Here is a 20,527-nt window from a genome sequence, read left to right as displayed (position 1 = left end):
AGCACACCCTAATCACCCCGTGTGGCAGAGATTCCCCCTGCTGCTGCCCAATCACTCACTGTGTTCATTCATAACTGAAGCATAGTAGACTATGTTTACTATGCTTCATTTTGTGAATGAATAGGAAGCCGCTTAGCAGAGAGCACTTCCCATTCTTTCATGGTCCAGTGTAGCTGAGGCTGCAGAGAAAGGGACTGGGGAATCTCTGCCCTCAGTCTATTTCTCTGTCTCAAATGGGAGACATCAGGGGACTGTTTAGCGCCCAATGGGGCTCCTAAAAAAACTATTAAGAAAAAAATTTAAAATTATATTGTAAAAAATATTATTAGAAAATAAAATAATAAAAAGTATGCCCTATTGACACCATCCATTTATACATTTTAAAATGCTTGTTTATATTTAATTATAATTGTGTGTGTGTGTGTGTGTCTGTGCATGTGTGTTTGATCTTGGGGTGAACATCCTAATGCAATAGGTTCTGCACACATACTGTATGTATGGATTTGTGCTTGAGTTGCTTTGCCTTTCATCTGCTCAAGAATTTCAATCTGGCTTCTGGGGCACAGCATTGCATTGACTACCATTGCGGACTATTCATACTGCTTTTATTATCCTTTGGTTTGTGAGTATATATCTATTTGATTATACAATAAACACGTGGTTTACCACGGTAATGCACGATGAGAGTGCGCCCTTTTTTCGTTTTTTGTTCATCAGTACCCGGATTTCCCGATCTTTGAAGGGCTGCACCTCTTCATTTGCCATTGTGAATTCCTCTTGGTCTGCATGGAGATTTGAGCACTGGTTTTATTTTTTTGTGTTTGGATTCCATGAGAACTATCTAATCAAGTGGTATCCAATCAAGCAGACCCTTGCAATGCAAAGGCAGATCTGAAGTAAATTGTTCAATCATATTGTAATATGTGTCTAATGAGCCTAAAGTGTGCATCCAGCCAAATCTTTTACTACATTTAGTTTATATTTCGATTAGCTTGGCTCATATTTCCATTGTTGGTAAGCAGCTAAAAAGTTATATTGGACAACATTTTGTTTTCTGCTTTTGAAGGCTTCAGAATTCTTTAAGGTTCACTTACCTCCAAGTAAGCAGGCACATGTCTGCAGGGACCACAACCTTTAGATGAGAAAGTAACAACTACAAGTTTGTTTCCAGAATCTGATATTTTTTTTCCCAGATCTTTCTATAGAATGGAAAACAGAAATGTAAAATTACTTAAAAAAAGCCCATTGTGTGAGTGTGCAACTGCTCCGATGTCATTAGTGACTTCACATAAAGAGATTATTTATGTCAAATTCCCATGATATAAGCAGCTATACATCATTACCATAATCATGTATTTTTTTTGTAGTAAGGTGCAGCTTACTGTTAAGTAATTAGCCAGTTCAAGTCAGGAGGAGGCTGAAGAGTACATAAAGTATGCAATGCAGGGAGAAGGCCCACTGACCCTAAAATGAAGATTAACATTAAACATTCATTAATAAATGGAGAATGGGATTTGGCTTGCTTGCCTTGCTGCTGTGGTTCCGCTGGTACCTGTGGTTCTACAACCATGCGATCTGTTGGTGGGTCCTTGCAGCACAGAGCTAGCAGCTATGGGCATTGTCCGCCTCTTCTGCTGAATAACATACCTTTCTCCTTGGTCATTCCCTGTCCAGCTTCCCAAAGTCCATCAGTGAGTTAGATTCTGCTTGGATCAGTTCCCATTTCCTGAGAAACTTTCTTGTTTGTCTCTGAGCTCCCTATTGCTACTCCTTGTCCTGCCTGTTATTTACTGTACATGGATTGTTCTTCTGTGTACTAACCCTAGCATTGCCTTTCGGATTTTGCACATTTACCGCCTGCCCTACCTTTGGCCTGTTTTCTGGATCTTCTCTTTGTCTTTACCTACATGTACTCCTGCTTGCATGTCCTCTTGCATAGCTTGTCTCTGCACCTACAGCAGGGTGAACCTAGAGATCATGACTAGAGATGAGCGAAGAATTCAAAAATTCGATTCGACTGATTCGGCGAATTCGTGGACAATATTCGATTCGAGTCGAATATATTCGCTGTGAATTTAACTTAAAAAAGGGTGTTTCTAGGCTTCAGAGAGACTTAATATTAGTGCAGAACACTGTACCTTTAATTTAAATGCCCTTGGAGTCTGCTGGGGAAGAGAAATAATACTGTCAGTCAGTATGACATGCAGATGAGTGCCGTCGATCTTAGAATCACCGCACATTTCACTCATTTGGCCAGTCACGGGGCCAAAACCAGTGTTTGGAGCCACAGTGTGGCGGTGGAGGCAGCAGCAATGGGAGGCCATACAGCAACCTATGACAAAATGGAAACCAGCAGGAGTGTGAGGAGACCTGAAAGTGGCACATGGCAGAGTGGGAGCAATGGGAGGCCGTACAGGGACCCAGGTCACACTGTGGGCTCAGCAGCAGCGTGACCAGGCGGTACGGGGGCGCATGGCCGATTTGGGGCCTGGCGGCACCTATGGGAGGCCTGTAATCTGCCAGCAACCTATGTCAAAATGGAAAACCGCAGGAGTGTGAGGAGACCTCAAAGTGGCACATGGCAGAGTGGAAGCAATGGGAGGCCGTACAGGGACCCAGGTCACACTGTGGGCTCAGCAGCAGCGTGACCAGGCGGTACGGGGGCCCATGGCCGATTTGGGGCCTGGCGGCACCTATGGGAGGCCTGTAATCTGCCAGCAACCTATGTCAAAATGGAAAAGCACAGGAGTGTGAGGAGACCTCAAAGTGACACATGGCAGAGTGGAAGCAGTGGGAGGCCGTACAGGGACCCAGGTCACACTGTGGGCTCAGCAGCAGCGTGACCAAGCGGTACGGGGGCCCATGGCCGATTTGGGGCCTGGCGGCACCTATGGGAGGCCTGTAATCTGCCAGCAACCTATGTCAAAATGGAAAAGCACAGGAGTGTGAGGAGACCTCAAAGTGGCACATGGCAGAGTGGAAGCAATGGGAGGCCGTACAGGGACCCAGGTCACACTGTGGGACCAGCAGCAGCGTGACCAGGCGGTACGGGGGCCCATGGCCGATTTGGGGCCTGGCGGCACCTATGGGAGGCCTGTAATCTGCCAGCAACCTATGTCAAAATGTAAAACCGCAGGAGTGTGAGGAGACCTCAAAGTGGCACATGGCAGAGTGGAAGCAATGGGAGGCCGTACAGGGACCCAGGTCACACTGTGGGCTCAGCAGCAGCGTGACCAGGCGGTACGGGGGCCCATGGCCGATTTGGGGCCTGGCGGCACCTATGGGAGGCCTGTAATCTGCCAGCAACCTATGTCAAAATGGAAAAGCACAGGAGTGTGAGGAGACCTCAAAGTGACACATGGCAGAGTGGAAGCAATGGGAGGCCGTACAGGGACCCAGGTCACACTGTGGGCTCAGCAGCAGCGTGACCAGGCGGTACGGGGGCCCATGGCCGATTTGGGGCCTGGCGGCACCTATGGGAGGCCTGTAATCTGCCAGCAACCTATGTCAAAATGGAAAACCACAGGAGTGTGAGGAGACCTCAAAGTGGCACATGGCAGAGTGGAAGCAATGGGAGGCCGTACAGGGACCCAGGTCACACTGTGGGCCCAGCAGCAGCGTGACCAGGCGGTACGGGGGCCCATGGCCGATTTGGGGCCTTGCGGCACCTATGGAAGGCCTGTAATCTGCCAGCAACCTATGTCAAAATGGAAAAGCACAGGAGTGTGAGGAGACCTCAAAGTGACACATGGCAGAGTGGAAGCAATGGGAGGCCGTACAGGGACCCAGGTCACACTGTGGGACCAGCAGCAGCGTGACCAGGCGGTACGGGGGCCCATGGCCTATTTGGGGCCTGGCGGCACCTATGGGAGGCCTGTAATCTGCCAGCAACCTATGTCAAAATGGAAAAGCACAGGAGTGTGAGGAGACCTCAAAGTGACACATGGCAGAGTGGAAGCAATGGGAGGCCGTACAGGGACCCAGGTCACACTGTGGGCCCAGCAGCAGCGTGACCAGGCGGTACGGGGGCCCATGGCCGATTTGGGGCCTGGCGGCACCTATGGGAGGCCTGTAATCTGCCAGCAACCTATGTCAAAATGGAAAAGCACAGGAGTGTGAGGAGACCTCAAAGTGACACATGGCAGAGTGGAAGCAATGGGAGGCCGTACAGGGACCCAGGTCACACTGTGGGACCAGCAGCAGCGTGACCAGGTGGTACGGGGGCCCATGGCCGATTTGGGGCCTGGCGGCACCTATGGGAGGCCTGTAATCTGCCAGCAACCTATGTCAAAATGGAAAAGCACAGGAGTGTGAGGAGACCTCAAAGTGGCACATGGCAGAGTGGAAGCAATGGGAGGCCGTACAGGGACCCAGGTCACACTGTGGGACCAGCAGCAGCGTTACCAGGCGGTATGGGGGCCCATGGCCGATTTGGGGCCTGGCGGCACCTATGGAAGGCCTGTAATCTGCCAGCAACCTATGTCAAAATGGAAAACCACAGGAGTGTGAGGAGACCTCAAAGTGGCACATGGCAGAGTGGAAGCAATGGGAGGCCGTACAGGGAGCCAGGTCACACTGTGGGCTCAGCAGCAGCGTGACCAGGCGGTACGGGGGCCCATGGCCGATTTGGGGCCTGGCGGCACCTATGGGAGGCCCGTAATCTGCCAGCACCCTATGACAAAATGGAACCCTGGGCTGGGGCAGGCAGAACCGCCGTATCTTTATCACGGTTTTCCCAGGCCAGCGAATGGCGACGCTGCATATGCTGACGCAATGCTGTAGTCCCAACATGGGCCCCCTGGCCACGCTTGACTTTCTGGCCACATAGTCGACATACGGCTATGTTTACTTCCTCGGGCGGCTTGACGAAAAATTGCCACACCGCCGAGTAGGAAACTTTGCCCCCGCTACTCCTCACTGGCTGACTGCTACTTCCTCCGTGCACAGCGGCACCACTACTGGCCGTGGTGGTAGGCTGCAGTGGAGCTGGTGCTCTACTCCGTGGCCGTTTGCGTCCACAGACACTGCTGCGACCCTGCTGCCTCCTGGCAGCAGCAATGGGAGGCCGTACAGGGACCCATGAGAGACTCTGGACTTGGCAGCAGCATGAGGAGGTGGTATATAGGGGCCCATGGCAGATTAGGGGCCTGGCAGCAGCTATGGGAGGCCCGTAATCTGCCAGCACCCTATGTCAAAAAATTCAACACAACAGCAGTGTGTGAGGAGACCTGAAAGTGGCACATGGCAGAGTGGAAGCAATGGGAGGCCGTACAGGGACCTAGGTCACACTGTGGGACCAGCAGCAGCGTGACCAGGCGGTACGGGGGCCCATGGCCGATTTGGGGCCTGGCGGCACCTATGGGAGGCCTGTAATCTGCCAGCAACCTATGTCAAAATGTAAAACCGCAGGAGTGTGAGGAGACCTCAAAGTGGCACATGGCAGAGTGGAAGCAATGGGAGGCCGTACAGGGACCCAGGTCACACTGTGGGACCAGCAGCAGCGTGACCAGGCGGTACGGGGGCCCATGGCCGATTTGGGGCCTGGCGGCACCTATGGGAGGCCTGTAATCTGCCAGCAACCTATGTCAAAATGGAAAAGCACAGGAGTGTGAGGAGACCTCAAAGTGGCACATGGCAGAGTGGAAGCAATGGGAGGCCGTACAGGGACCCAGGTCACACTGTGGGCTCAGCAGCAGCGTGACCAGGCGGTACGGGGGCCCATGGCCGATTTGGGGCCTGGCAGCACCTATGGGAGGCCTGTAATCTGCCAGCAACCTATGTCAAAATGGAAAAGCACAGGAGTGTGAGGAGACCTCAAAGTGACACATGGCAGAGTGGAAGCAATGGGAGGCCGTACAGGGACCCAGGTCACACTGTGGGACCAGCAGCAGCGTGACCAGGCGGTACGGGGGCCCATGGCAGATTTGACCTCGTTCATCCCATAGTCCTGCCGACTCACGAATAGCGTGGCCTCCTCAAAGGGCCTGAGCAAGCGCAGGTGTCACGCATGAGCTGCCAATGGCTGACATCTAAGTTACACAGGGAGTACCTTTATCCGCTTTTAACATCAGGAAATCTGTGATGGCCTTTCGCTGTTCGTAAAGGCGGTCTAACATATGTAGGGTTGAATTACACCTTGTTGCAACGTCACAGCATGAGGAGTCGGTACGGGGGCCCATGGCAGATTACGTGCCTGGCAGCAGCAATGGGAGGCCCGTAATCTGCCAGCACCCTATGTCAAAAAATTCAACACACCAGCAGTGTGAAGAGACCTGAATGTGGCACATGGCAGAGTGTGGCGATGGAGACAGCAGCAATGGGAGGCCGTACAGGGACCCATGAGAGACTCTGGACTTGGCAGCAGCATGAGGAGGCAGTATATAGGGGCCCATGGCAGATTAGGGGCCTGGCAGCAGCTATGGGAGGCCCGTAATCTGCCAGCACCCTATGTCAAAAAATTCAACACAACAGCAGTGTGAAGAGACCTGAATGTGGCACATGGCAGAGTGTGGCGATGGAGACAGCAGCAATGGGAGGCCCGTAATCTGCCAGCACCCTATGACAAAAAATGGAACACACCAGCAGTGTGTGAGGAGACCTGAAAGTGGCACATGTTTGGGGCATGATTCATGGCGGATTTAGTCAGTTGTGTCAGGAACTGGTGGTTTGAAATCCAGACTAATCCACGCCTGATTCATTTTCACAAACGTGAGTCTCTCCACACTTTGGGTGGACAGTCGTGTCCTCCGCGGAGTTACAATACCTCCTGCCGCACTAAACACGCGCTCCGATGCCACGCTACTGGCCGGGCATGACAGCCTTTCAAGGGCAAATTCAGCTAGTTGGGGCCAAAGGTCAAGTTTCGTTGCCCAGTATTCAAGGGGATTGTCTACCTCGGTTGGCAGGGTGCTGTCCAAGTAGGCCCAAGCCTGTTGTTTGAGCTCCTGCTCCAGGTCCACCTGATGCTGCTGCTGCGGCTGGTTAGTAGTTTCCTCACTGGTGAAGAAAGCTACTCATCATCGACTGCAGACTGAGGCAGCCGCTGCTGGTGGAGCTGCCACTGCTCCTACCACCCCACCCCTCCCCTGCTGCCATGGCAGCAGAACGCGAGCGCACAGGGCCCACAGTGTCTGAGGATGGACGTTGGCGCACAAAGGCAGAGACCAACTGACTACATAGGTGGTTTTTATAGTACGTAATTTTGGCCTCCCTCTCAGCAGGTGTGAAAAAGGCCACCATTTTGGAACGATAGCGAGGGTCCAACAAGGTGGACAGCCAAAAGTCATCCCTCTGTCTGATGGTTATTATGCGGCTGTCGCTACGCAAGCAACCGAGCATGCTATGGGCCATTTGTGCCAAGGAATGCGAGGGACTCCCTGCCTCCATCTCCACAGCATACTGCCACGGTGCGTCTGGGACCTCTGTCTCCTCCTCCTCCTCCTCTACCAGATGCTCCTGCTCCTCCACTCCTGTCCGCTGAGTGGAAAAACCACCCATTTTACTCAATAATTCCTGAGCACAAATGTCCTCCTCTACCTCCTCCTCTTCTTCCTGTCCTGGCCCCACAGGGGTCATGTGGCGTTGAGATCTGTGCGCCACGTCTACCGCACCCTGACCAGCCATTGTTAACAGCATTTGTTCCAGGACGTGCAACAGAGGAATGACGTCGTTCATCCCATAGTCCTGCTGACTCACGAATAGCGTGGCCTCCTCAAAGGGCCTGAGCAAGCGGCAGGTGTCACGCATGACCTGCCAATGGCTGACATCGAAGTTACACAGGGGAGTACCTTTATCCGCTTGTAACATCAGGAAATCGGTGATGGCCTTTCGCTGCTCGTAAAGGCGGTCTAACATGTGTAGGGTTGAATTCCACCTTGTTGCAACGTCGCAGATCAGGCGATGCTGTGGAATTCCGTTCTGCCGCTGCAGCTCAATGAGGGTGTTCTTTGCGGTGTAGGAATGGCTGAAATGCATGCACAGTTTACGTGACATTTTAAGGATGTCTTGCAGTGGGATGGTGGATTTTAGGAACCGCTTGACAACCAGATTGAACACGTGAGCCATGCATGGCGCATGGCACAACCTTCCTTGACGCAGAGCAGACACCATGTTCTTTCCGTTGTCGGTCAACATGGTTCCGATTTTCAGTTTGCGCGGAGACAGCCATCTGTCGATTTCTCTGTTCATTACACTAAGAAGTTCCTCCCCTGTGTGACTACGTTCGCCAAGGCATACCAGGTGCAGCACAGCGTGACACCGTTGCGCCCTGCACATGTGATATGCCGGTCGGGTAATGGGACTTGGCACGGGGGTGGCGGCTGAGGACACGGCGGAAAAAGAGGTGGTAGAGGCGGACATGTTTGCTGGACCAAGGACGTGCAAACGTGGAGGCAAAAGCGTCGTGACCTGTCCAAGTTGCTGGTGCGGCTGTGCCGGCACCACGTTCACCCAGTGGGCCGTAAATGACATGTACTGTCCCTGACCGTAGTTACAGCTCCACACGTCGGCGCTGCCGTGCACTTTGGCAGAGACCGACATGCTCAAAGACTGGCCCACCATCTCTTCTACATGTGAATGCAGGGCTGGCACTGCCTTTATGGCGAAGAAATGACGGCTTGGCACTCTCCACCGCGGCGCAACACAAGCCATCATTTCTCGGAAAGGTGCTGAGTCCACCAGTTGGAAAGGGAGGGACTGCAGCACCAGCAACTTGGACAGGAGGACGTTCAGCTTTTGCACCGTCGGGTGCGTGCTCGCAAACTGTTGTCTCTTGGAAACGGATTCCAAGAAAGACTGTTGACGGAATCCGAGAAGAGGAGTAGCAGGAGAAGGAGCATCTGAACGAGCAGAAGATGCCAACGAGCGACAACTCCCCTCAGCAGAGGTGTTGGAGCCTTGACTGGCTGATAGAGGGCGATTGACGACGTCGGGTGACGGAGCAAGTAACGGAGCGGGTGATGGAGCGGGGGCTGGGGCAGGCAGAACCGCTGTATCTTTATCACGGTTTTCCCAGGCCACCGAATGGTGACGCTGCATATGCTGACGCAATGCTGTAGTCCCAACATGGGCCCCCTGGCCACGCTTGCATTTCTGGCCACATAGTCGACATACGGCTACGTTTACTTCCTCGGGCGGCTTGACGAAAAATTGCCACACCACCGAGTAGGAAACTTTGCCCTTGCTACTCCTCACTGGCTGACTGCTACTTCCTCCTTGCGCACCGGCACCACTACTGGCCGTGGTGGTAGGCTGCAGTGGAGCTGGTGCTCTACTCCGTGGCCGTTTGGCTCCACTGACACTGCTGCGACCCTGCTGCTGTCTCCTGGGCAACCCACCGACTGTTTCGCTCGCTGCCAAGCTGGCACCCTCTTCTCCTGATGATGCGGAAGAAATTGCCTGATGACGACGAGGCAGCCAAGTGCGATCAACCTCCTCATCATCAAGTAGGGTCTCCGCCTCACTACTAGCCCCCTCGGCTGCGTCTGGGTCAGGAGACAGACCTGTCTCTAGACCGGCTACCAAGCCACTCTCCTCGCCAGTACTTGTTCGCCTGGCTGCTGAAAAGGCGGATGTCTCCCCCCGTTCTTGACCGCCCTCTGTTAGCTCTTCCTCACTGTACAGTGGGGCTGAGCCCACAGCATGCGATACTTCGCTTGGTGAGGGAACAGCAAAGGACAGGGGCAGGTAGAGGACATGTGATTTCAGTGGGCTTGCTCCCGGGCCATGCCAACTAACGGTTGTGTCTGACGTACCCACCGACCGTTGGCTGTAGGTGTCAGAGGTGACCTGGGAAGAGGAAGACGACCGAGCCAACCAATCGATGACGGCAGGGTTGTCGGTGGAGACACGACCGCTGGATGACACCGGGAGCACTGGCCTCTGGCTGCGAATAGTGCTGCCTCGACCCCTTCCTCTGCTGCCACGTCTGCTCGCTCCTAAAACATTGCCTCCTCTGCCACTCCTCTGCATGTTGTCTGACATACTCTTTAATTCAACGATTCTGTGTCCCTGAGTAACAATTCTGTGTCCCTGAGTAACAATTCTGTGTCTGTCCGAGTAACAATTCTGTAGCCCTAAGTAACAGTTCTGTGGCCCTCAGTAACAATTCTGTGTCCCTGAGTAACAATTCTGTGGCTCTAAGTAACGGTTCTGTGGCCCTCAGTAACAATTCTGTGTCCCTGATTAACGTTTATGTGGCCCTAAGTAACGGTTCTGTGGCCCTCAGTAACAATTCTGTGTCCCTGAGTAACAATTCTGTGTCTGTGCGAGTAACAATTCTGTGGCCCTAAGTAACAGTTCTGTGGCCCTCAGTAACAATTCTGTGTCCCTGAGTAACAATTCTGTGGCCCTAAGTAACGGTTCTGTGGCCCTCAGTAACAATTCTGTGTCCCTGATTAACGTTTATGTGGCCCTAAGGAACGGTTCTGTGGCCCTCAGTAACAATTCTGTGTCCCTGAGTAACAATTCTGTGTCTGTCCGAGTAACAATTCTGTGGCCCTAAGTAACAGTTCTGTGGCCCTCAGTAACAATTCTGTGGCCCTGAGTAACAATTCTGTGGCCCTAAGTAACGGTTCTGTGGCCCTCAGTAACAATTCTGTGTCCCTGATTAACGTTTATGTGGCCCTAAGTAACAGTTCTGTGGCCCTCAGTAACAATTCTGTGTCCCTGAGTAACAATTCTGTGGCCCTAAGTAACGGTTCTGTGGCCCTCAGTAACAATTCTGTGTCCCTGAGTAACAATTCTGTGTCTGTGCGAGTAACAATTCTGTGGCCCTAAGTAACAGTTCTGTGGCCCTCAGTAACAATTCTGTGTCCCTGATTAACGTTTCTGTGGCCCTAAGTAACGGTTCTGTGGCCCTCAGTAACAATTCTGTGTCCCTGATTAACGTTTCTGTGGCCCTAAGTAACGGTTCTGTGGCCCTCAGTAACAATTCTGTGTCCCTGAGTAACAATTCTGTGTCTGTCCGAGTAACAATTCTGTGGCCCTAAGTAACAGTTCTGTGGCCCTCAGTAACAATTATGTGTCCCTGAGTAACAATTCTGTGGCCCTGAGTAACGGTTCTGTGGCCCTCAGTAACAATTCTGTGTCCCTGATTAACGTTTATGTGGCCCTAAGTAACGTTTCTTTGGCCCTCAGTAACAATTCTGTGTCCCTGAGTAACAATTCTGTGTCTGTGCGAGTAACAATTCTGTGGCCCTAAGTAACAGTTCTGTGGCCCTCAGTAACAATTCTGTGTCCCTGAGTAACAATTCTGTGTCTGTGCGAGTAACAATTCTGTGGCCCTAAGTAACAGTTCTGTGGCCCTCAGTAATAATTCTGTGTCCCTGAGTAACAATTCTGTGGCCCTAAGTAACGGTTCTGTGGCCCTCAGTAACAATTCTGTGTCCCTGATTAACGTTTCTGTGGCCCTAAGTAACGGTTCTGTGGCCCTCAGTAACAATTCTGTGTCCCTCAAGAAACAATTCTGTGTCTGTCCCTGAGTAACAATTCTGTGGCCCTAAGTAACGGTTCTGTGGCCCTCAGTAACAATTCTGTGTCCCTGATTAACGTTTCTGTGGCCCTAAGTAACGGTTCTGTGGCCCTCAGTAACAATTCTGTGTCCCTCAAGAAACAATTCTGTGTCTGTCCCTGAGTAACAATTCTGTGGCCCTAAGTAACGGTTATGTGGCCCTCAGTAACAATTCTGTGTCCCTGAGTAACGTTTATGTGGCCCTAAGTAACGGTTCTGTGGCCCTCAGTAACAATTCTGTGTCCCTGAGTAACAATTCTGTGTCCGTCCAAGTAACAATTCTGTGGCCCTAAGTAACAGTTCTGTGGCCCTCAGTAACAATTCTGTGTCCCTGAGTAACAATTCTGTGGCCCTAAGTAACGGTTCTGTGGCCCTCAGTAACAATTCTGTGTCTGTCCCTGAGTAACAATTCTGTGGCCCTAAGTAACGGTTATGTGGCCCTCAGTAACAATTCTGTGTCCCTGAGTAACGTTTCTGTGGCCCTAAGTAACTGTTATGTGGCCCTCAGTAACAATTCTGTGTCTTTCCCTGAGTAACAATTCTGTGGCCCTAAGTAACGGTTATGTGGCCCTCAGTAACAATTCTGTGTCCCTGAGTAACGTTTCTGTGGCCCTAAGTAACGGTTCTGTGGCCCTCAGTAACAATTCTGTGTCTGTGCGAGTAACAATTCTGTGGCCCTAAGTAACAGTTCTGTGGCCCTCAGTAACAATTCTGTGTCCCTGATTAACGTTTCTGTGGCCCTAAGTAACGGTTCTGTGGCCCTCAGTAACAATTCTGTGTCCCTGATTAACGTTTCTGTGGCCCTAAGTAACGGTTCTGTGGCCCTCAGTAACAATTCTGTGTCCCTGAGTAACAATTCTGTGTCTGTCCGAGTAACAATTCTGTGGCCCTAAGTAACAGTTCTGTGGCCCTCAGTAACAATTATGTGTCCCTGAGTAACAATTCTGTGGCCCTGAGTAACGGTTCTGTGGCCCTCAGTAACAATTCTGTGTCCCTGATTAACGTTTATGTGGCCCTAAGTAACGTTTCTTTGGCCCTCAGTAACAATTCTGTGTCCCTGAGTAACAATTCTGTGTCTGTGCGAGTAACAATTCTGTGGCCCTAAGTAACAGTTCTGTGGCCCTCAGTAACAATTCTGTGTCCCTGAGTAACAATTCTGTGTCTGTGCGAGTAACAATTCTGTGGCCCTAAGTAACAGTTCTGTGGCCCTCAGTAATAATTCTGTGTCCCTGAGTAACAATTCTGTGGCCCTAAGTAACGGTTCTGTGGCCCTCAGTAACAATTCTGTGTCCCTGATTAACGTTTCTGTGGCCCTAAGTAACGGTTCTGTGGCCCTCAGTAACAATTCTGTGTCCCTCAAGAAACAATTCTGTGTCTGTCCCTGAGTAACAATTCTGTGGCCCTAAGTAACGGTTCTGTGGCCCTCAGTAACAATTCTGTGTCCCTGATTAACGTTTCTGTGGCCCTAAGTAACGGTTCTGTGGCCCTCAGTAACAATTCTGTGTCCCTCAAGAAACAATTCTGTGTCTGTCCCTGAGTAACAATTCTGTGGCCCTAAGTAACGGTTATGTGGCCCTCAGTAACAATTCTGTGTCCCTGAGTAACGTTTATGTGGCCCTAAGTAACGGTTCTGTGGCCCTCAGTAACAATTCTGTGTCCCTGAGTAACAATTCTGTGTCCGTCCAAGTAACAATTCTGTGGCCCTAAGTAACAGTTCTGTGGCCCTCAGTAACAATTCTGTGTCCCTGAGTAACAATTCTGTGGCCCTAAGTAACGGTTCTGTGGCCCTCAGTAACAATTCTGTGTCTGTCCCTGAGTAACAATTCTGTGGCCCTAAGTAACGGTTATGTGGCCCTCAGTAACAATTCTGTGTCCCTGAGTAACGTTTCTGTGGCCCTAAGTAACTGTTATGTGGCCCTCAGTAACAATTCTGTGTCTTTCCCTGAGTAACAATTCTGTGGCCCTAAGTAACGGTTATGTGGCCCTCAGTAACAATTCTGTGTCCCTGAGTAACGTTTCTGTGGCCCTAAGTAACGGTTCTGTGGCCCTCAGTAACAATTCTGTGTCTTTCCCTGAGTAACGTTTCTGTGGCCCTAAGTAACGGTTCTGTGGCCCTCAGTAACAATTCTGTGTCCCTGAGTAACAATTCTGTGTCTGTCCCTGAGTAACAATTCTGTGGCCCTAAGTAACGGTTCTGTGGCCCTCAGTAACAATTCTGTGTCCCTGAGTAACGTTTCTGTGGCCCTAAGTAACAATTCTGTGGCCCTCAGTAACAATTCTGTGTCTGTCCCTGAGTAACAATTCTGTGGCCCTAACTAACGTTTCTGTGGCCCTAAGTAACAGTTCTGTGTCCCTCAGTAACAATTCTGTGTCTGTCCCTGAGTAACAATTCTGTGGCCCTAACTAACGTTTCTGTGGCCCTAAGTAACAGTTCTGTGGCCCTCAGTAACAATTCTGTGTCTGTCCCTGAGTAACAATTCTGTGGCCCTAACTAAAGTTTCTGTGGCCCTAAGTAACAATTCTCTGGCACTCAGTAACAATTCTGTCTGTCCCTGAGTAACAATTCTGTGGCCCTAATAACGTTTCTGTGGCCCTAAGTAACAGTTCTGTGGCCCTCAGTAACAATTCTGTGTCTGTCCCTGAGTAACAATTCTGTGGCCCTAACTAATGTTTCTGTGGCCCTAAGTAACAGTTCTGTGGCCCTCAGTAACAATTCTGTGGCTGTCCCTGAGTAACAATTCTGTGGCCCTAACTAAAGTTTCTGTGGCCCTAAGTAACAATTCTCTGGCACTCAGTAACAATTCTGTCTGTCCCTGAGTAACAATTCTGTGGCCCTAATAACGTTTCTGTGGCCCTAAGTAACAATTCTCTGGCACTCAGTAACAATTCTGTCTGTCCCTGAGTAACAATTCTGTGGCCCTAACTAGCGTTTCTTTGGCCCTAAGTAACGATTCTGTGGCCCTCATTAACAATTCTGTGTCCCTGAGTAATGGTTCTCTGTCCCTAAGTAACGTTTCTCTGTCCCCAATTATCGTTTCTGTGGCCCTAACTCTGTCCCTGTCCCTAGTACAGAGCGTTCTGCCTCTGTTCAATGACTGGAGGCAAATGAAGAATTCTAAAATGGCCGCTATTTATAGCTCGACCATTACACAGTGCTGGCTGGCTGGCTGCTGATTGGCTAATGCGATCACATGTCATTAAGGAATGCATTATGGGTCAGCGCGCCTTGTCTGCGCGCCTTCCCAGACATCCCCGCTCCGTCGCCGCACATGTCCGCCGCCATTTTAGGAAAAATTTCGATTCGCGCATCCGAAGTAGGCTATTTTTCGGATTTGGCGCGAATCGAAAATTTTCCGATATTCGACTCGAATTCCACTTCGCCTACTTCGATTCGCTCATCTCTAATCATGACCTAGCAGCTGAGTGACGCCGCACCCTGGGGAATCCCACATCACCCGCTCACACCAGAGCTCACTTATGTGCAGCCCCGGTATGTGCAGGCCCAGACTGGCCAAAGGGCACAGCGGGCATTTGAATCTGATTAGGAGAGGCGCCTGGGCGGCACATAAAAGGCAGTTCTCAGTTCCTCTACCTAGCCGCCTCTCTTATCCATCTCCTGCATGCTGTTGGCTCCTGTATGCTGCAATATGGCCACCCCCCCATCATCTCCTCCAGTGTCCCCCCTCCTCCAGCAGGTCCCCTCCCTCATCTCTTCCAGCAGCCCCCCTCCTCCATCTCCTCCAGCGGTTCCCCTTCATCTCTTCCAGCAGCCCCCCTTCACCATCTCCTCCAGCAGGCCCCCCTCATCTCCTCCAGCAGGCCCCCTCCCTCATCTCCTCCAGCAGGCCCCCTCCCTCATCTCCTCCAGCAGGCCCCCCTCCCTCATCTCCTCCAGCAGGTCCCCCTCCCTCATCTCCTCCAGCAGGTCCCCCTCCCTTATCTCCAGCGCCCCCCTCTCATCTCCTCCAATGGCCCCCCTCCTCATCTCCTCCAGCAGGCCCCCTCCCTCATTTCCTCCAGCAGGCCCCCTCCCTCATTTCCTCCAGCAGGCCCCCTCCCTCAATCTCCTCCAGCGGCCCCCTCCCTCATCTCCTCCAGCGGCCCCCTCCCTCATCTCCTCCAGCGGCCCCCTCCCTCATCTCCTCCAGCGGCCCCCTCCCTCATCTCCTCCAGCGGCCCCCTCCTCATCTCCTCCGGCCTGCCCCCTTTTATCTTTCTCTCTCTTTCTTCCTCTGTCTCTGTCTCCTGTTTCTCTCCTTTCTTTCTCTCTCTTTTTTCCTCTTTCTTTCTATCATTTTCTTTCTTCCTTTCTCTCCATCTCCTGTTTCTCTCCTTTCTTTCTTTCTTTCTTTCTTTCATTGTACGCCCCTTGAGGGTTAGGGATTGATGTGAATGTACAATATATAAGTAAAGCACTGCGTAAATTGACGGCACCATATAAGTACCTGAAATAAATAAATCTACTTAAGATATTCTCATAAACAGCATCCCCTGCAGTACAGCCCATGGTAGCTCTGGTAACAGAGGTGAACAGCTAGAGGGGGCCCAGGTCCTGCTGGAACTGCAGTACTGTGGTAGCAGTCAATGAAGGACTTTCCATAGTAGCTAGATCTTTTGAAGAAACTGTTTGCTATTAGGCTGCAGCCCTTCTGCCTGCACACCAGTTCAGACAGTGGAGTGCCTCCCACTTGACTGCAGATCACTTGCCTAGCTAGCTTTGATTCATCCTCTGCCTAACCTGCTGAAGGAAGGAGAAGGAAGCAGAGAAGCGTATCTTTCCTAGGTGTGTCCATGAGCACAAGGAGCTGTGGCAAAAAAAGAGTTAATGGGACCTGTGCCTGTATCTGAGCATGGTGAATAAACAGGCACTCAGCTACAATGTTCTTTATTGGTATCCAGCATGTGCAGCAAATGGTTCTCAATAAAAAAAGGGAACAATCTGCGAGCAGTCACATAGGGCTCTTCCATGTGATAAATACTTTCAATGCTATTAGGCTACACATTTTTATTACAGGTGATGTGTGGGAAATTATTTGCCGCTGTAAGTATAATTAAATGCAAGTGATTCAACCTCTGTTTATGGAGCAGAATTTACCAAGGCAGGGACATGAACGTGAAATAGGCACAATATGTGCAGTCTAAAGGTATGTACCTATTTGTTTTTGCACATATGTTGTCTAATTTAAATAGTTTTTAAAGAGTTTTTTTCTGCATACAAAGTAGATTTTCAGATTTTACAGCACAGGTACAAAAATGAATGATACTTTTTAAAGTGAAGAACGTTGTATTTCAACAGGCTGTCTAAACTAGAAATCAAGATATCAGCTTTTTAATTAGAATTGCATCCTTGCCCTGGCCAAGACCATTGCCTTACCCAGCCAGTACTATAGTTGTGGAGATGGTCTTTCTGTTAACGTAAAGTGGTTGTAAGACCTTATATATACCCACTATTGAAGTGACTAGCCTTAGATGATACACAGAGATGAAACAAACCACCTACATAAGTTGTACCAGTTTATCTATGGCCCTCTCACCTCCACAGCTGTTTAAAGTACACAGATCAAAGGCTATATCTGAACTTCAGCAGGCAGGGAGTGAGGATCTGATATCACACATGGTATAGCATAGCATATAGAGACAAGTGTAATCTGAGACCTGAGTAGAGGGTACAGACACCCCCCCCCCCCCTACACAGGCTCATAAGGCAACTGAGGCTGTCAGTCACCTGCTGTGTGCTAGGGGGGAGGGTGTTTCTGTGGTGTCAGCATAACCTGTCAGAAGTGACTCATGCAGAGAGCAGACAGAAATCACACTCACTGCTTTGGTTTGAGACACGTACACACTATAGAGTGATATGCCTTGTTCATTTTTTATTTACAAGGTTTACAACCATTCTAATAGATAAAAAATGTTATTCTATTATCTGCTTATTGTAGTATCATAAGATCCCCAACATTACTGCATGACAGAGCAAACTAAATTCTTAAAGGTCAGAGTTGACCAAATTGATATTTAATTTATAAGTGGCCATAGATGGGCTGAATGAGTTACATAGGTGGTAAGTTTGAGAAAAAACAACTGTCCATCCAATTCAGTGTGTGTGTGTGTGTGTTTATGTATCTAACACTTCCCATATCTCTGTATATTGTGTTCAATAAGAAGCCCATCTAAGAGGTTTTTTTTTTTTTTTAAATTTAGCGACATTTCCCGCTGAAACCACTGATTAGAGTTTCCACATCCTTGCTGCTCTAACAGTAAAAAACACCTTACACAGTTTTTGATTAAACCACTTCTCGTCCACCTTCAGTGAGTGGCCACGTGTCTTCTTAAGTGACCTGCTGGAATCACAACCATTAAGATATTTGTATATTGCTATCATATCCCCTTTTAGGTATCTCTTCTCCAGGGAGAATAAGTTTAATATCGTTCCTTGTAACTGAAGTCCTCCAACCCTCTTAGTTTTGTTGCCCTTCTCTGGACTCCAGTTCCAGCACATCCTTCCTGAGGACTGGGGACCAGAACTGGGTGGCATACTCAAGATGCGGTCGAACCAAAGTTTTGTAAAGTCGTAGAATTATAGTTTTATCTGTTGAGTAAAAACTATTTTTACCAGTTCCTAATTCATTATTTGCTAAACTACAAACAATTCTTACAAAATTTATATGGAACTCGAAAAAAATGAGATGTACCACCAATCTTCTCATTAGACCTACAACTAAAGGAGGAGCAGGACTCCCACACCTCAAATCTTATTACACAGCTAGCCTCTTAGACCAATTATACTTCTGGTGGAATACCTCGAAGGAAAAAATTTGGTCCATAATGGAAACCCTCCCTTTTCAACCACTTAAACCCCAAAATATACTCTTGACTCCACCGTCCAAACGTATACAACCCCAACTATATCATCCCTGCATCGTAGCCTCCTTACAAGCCTGGAGGGACCTTCTATCCACTAAATTCAAAGACATTAAACATGTACTTACCCCAACCAATATACTACACCTCCTCATTCCCTCACTAGATCTATCTCAATGGACAAAACAAGGAATAACCAACATAAGAGACCTCTACACCAATCAATCCTTACACCCCTTCCAAACTCTTAAATCCAAATACAATATTCCTACTACGGAAAATTTTACATACCTCAGAATCGCTCATTGTCTACTAACAACTAACTTACCCCACAATACTACAATACCAACTACAGCCTACATCTTCTTCACCAAACCCCAATACCCGGGTAAAGGTATATCCTCCTTCTATACACACCTCATAAACTCTCAATTTACTCTACAAACAACCTCCCTAACTAATTGGGAAAAAATCCTTTCAGCCCAAATAACTTTAAAATGTTGGGAAAATACCTTCAGCATCACTTATAAAGCTACCCGATGTAGCTCCCACTGGGAGTCATATCTAAAAATACTCCACCAATGGTACCTGACCCCAGTTAAACTTTCCATCTACTATCCGAAATAGTCCCCTACATGCTGGAGACTCTGTGGTGAGACATGCTCAACAATCCACATTTTATGGTCATGCAGATCACTTCGCTCCTTCTGGAATACTACATTCCAATTAATCTCTGAAATAAACAAAACTTCGATAGTCCCGAACCCCTCATTAGCACTCCTACACATCGGAACCGAGAAACTCCATCCATGCTCCCAATTATTACCCACATACTCTTTGCCGACAAAATTAATATTACTAGATTATGGAACACAAACAATACCCCCTCAATCTCCTCATTAATTACAGACCTTAACATTCAATGCCAAATGGAAAAACTTTCCGCAATCAATACTTCCTCCTACCACAAATTCAATATCCACTGGACCCGATGGCTAAACCACCCAAAATGTTATATACAACCCTGATGACATATCAAGAAATGAACTCACACCCCACACCAAGACTGGTATCTCCTCAATTCCCCAGTTATATTCCTCCATCCCCAATCCTACCCTCCCCTACCTCTCCGCTAACATCCCACCTCCCCCAATTCCACAAACTTCTCACCAAGGTTCTTCAAATACCCACGAATACCTCTGATGATATTGCTAAACAAGATCAACACCCCATCGTTCCAGAGGGATGATCTACAACAAAATGATTAACCATATTTGTCTACTGTAATGTTATATGACTGAAACTTATCTTTTTTCCCCGTTTCCCTGGGTTTTTTTTTTCCTGTTTATCCCTGAAAAACTCAATAAAAATTATTGAAGCATAAAAACAATTTTTAATGCATGCTAATAGAGTCTAAGTAAAGTAAAGTTATAGTCTAAGTAAACCTATCATGCAATAAATCTGGGCACTGCCATTGCTGCCCTCATGAAATATTAGTTATATGACTGTTATATTGACTGACTGGCTTCACTATTTTTGAGTTAAACTACATCTAATATTTCTTACAGATATGCAATAGAAGTTCTTTGTGAAATGAAGAGACTGGGTGGAGTACCAACTGTGTGACTAATACCAAACCTATTCTGTAAAGGAGGATGTGGGGTTGGGATTGAGACATACAAGCTAATTGATATGACACTAGTTGCACAACAAGAAAATAATCTGAATCTGCCAAGGCTGCAAGATGTGCAATGCAATGCTCACACTTGTTTCACCATGCCCAAAAAACGCTCAAGTAACATTCAGTTACTTTTTTTTTTTTTTTACATGTATCCCAAGTAAAATAGGTTTATTTTTCATTATTAAGTCTTCAATACCAGGCACTTTTACCCCCTTCCTGCCCTGGCCAATTTTCATCTTCCACGCTCTCGTGCTTTGAATGACAATTGCGTGGTCATGCAACACTGTACCCAAACTACATTTTTACTGTTGTGTTCACACAACTACAGCTTTTCTTTTTGGTGGTATTTAATCACCACTGGACTTTTTATTTTTTGCTAAATCATTAAAAAAAGACCAAAAATTAAAAAAAAAAAATTTTTTTTATTTGTTTCTGTTATACAAATAAATAATTGTTCTTCATAAATTTAGGTCAAAATG

The 20,527-nt window shown here is 48.7% G+C and overlaps 1 protein-coding gene across 1 annotated transcript in view; it reads right to left on the bottom strand.

Moving 5' to 3' along the window:
* The window catches only part of LOC149473679 (thioredoxin-like), a 36,325-nt gene that overhangs the window by 9,931 nt on the left and 5,867 nt on the right, over positions 1-20,527 (bottom strand). The window contains exon 2 of the mRNA XM_089674746.1: positions 1,095-1,199. Within this exon, the coding sequence (XP_089530872.1) occupies positions 1,095-1,199 (105 nt within the window). The remainder of the gene's footprint in view (positions 1-1,094; positions 1,200-20,527) is intronic.

Source organism: Staurois parvus, unplaced genomic scaffold (genome assembly GCF_062004578.1).
Source record: "Staurois parvus isolate SC_StPar_1 unplaced genomic scaffold, SC_StPar_1.0 ptg000012l, whole genome shotgun sequence".
In the NCBI taxonomy this organism is placed as follows: Eukaryota; Metazoa; Chordata; class Amphibia; order Anura; family Ranidae; genus Staurois; species Staurois parvus.
Note: the sequence above shows the minus strand (reverse complement) of the source record. Positions and strands in the feature narration are given on the sequence as shown.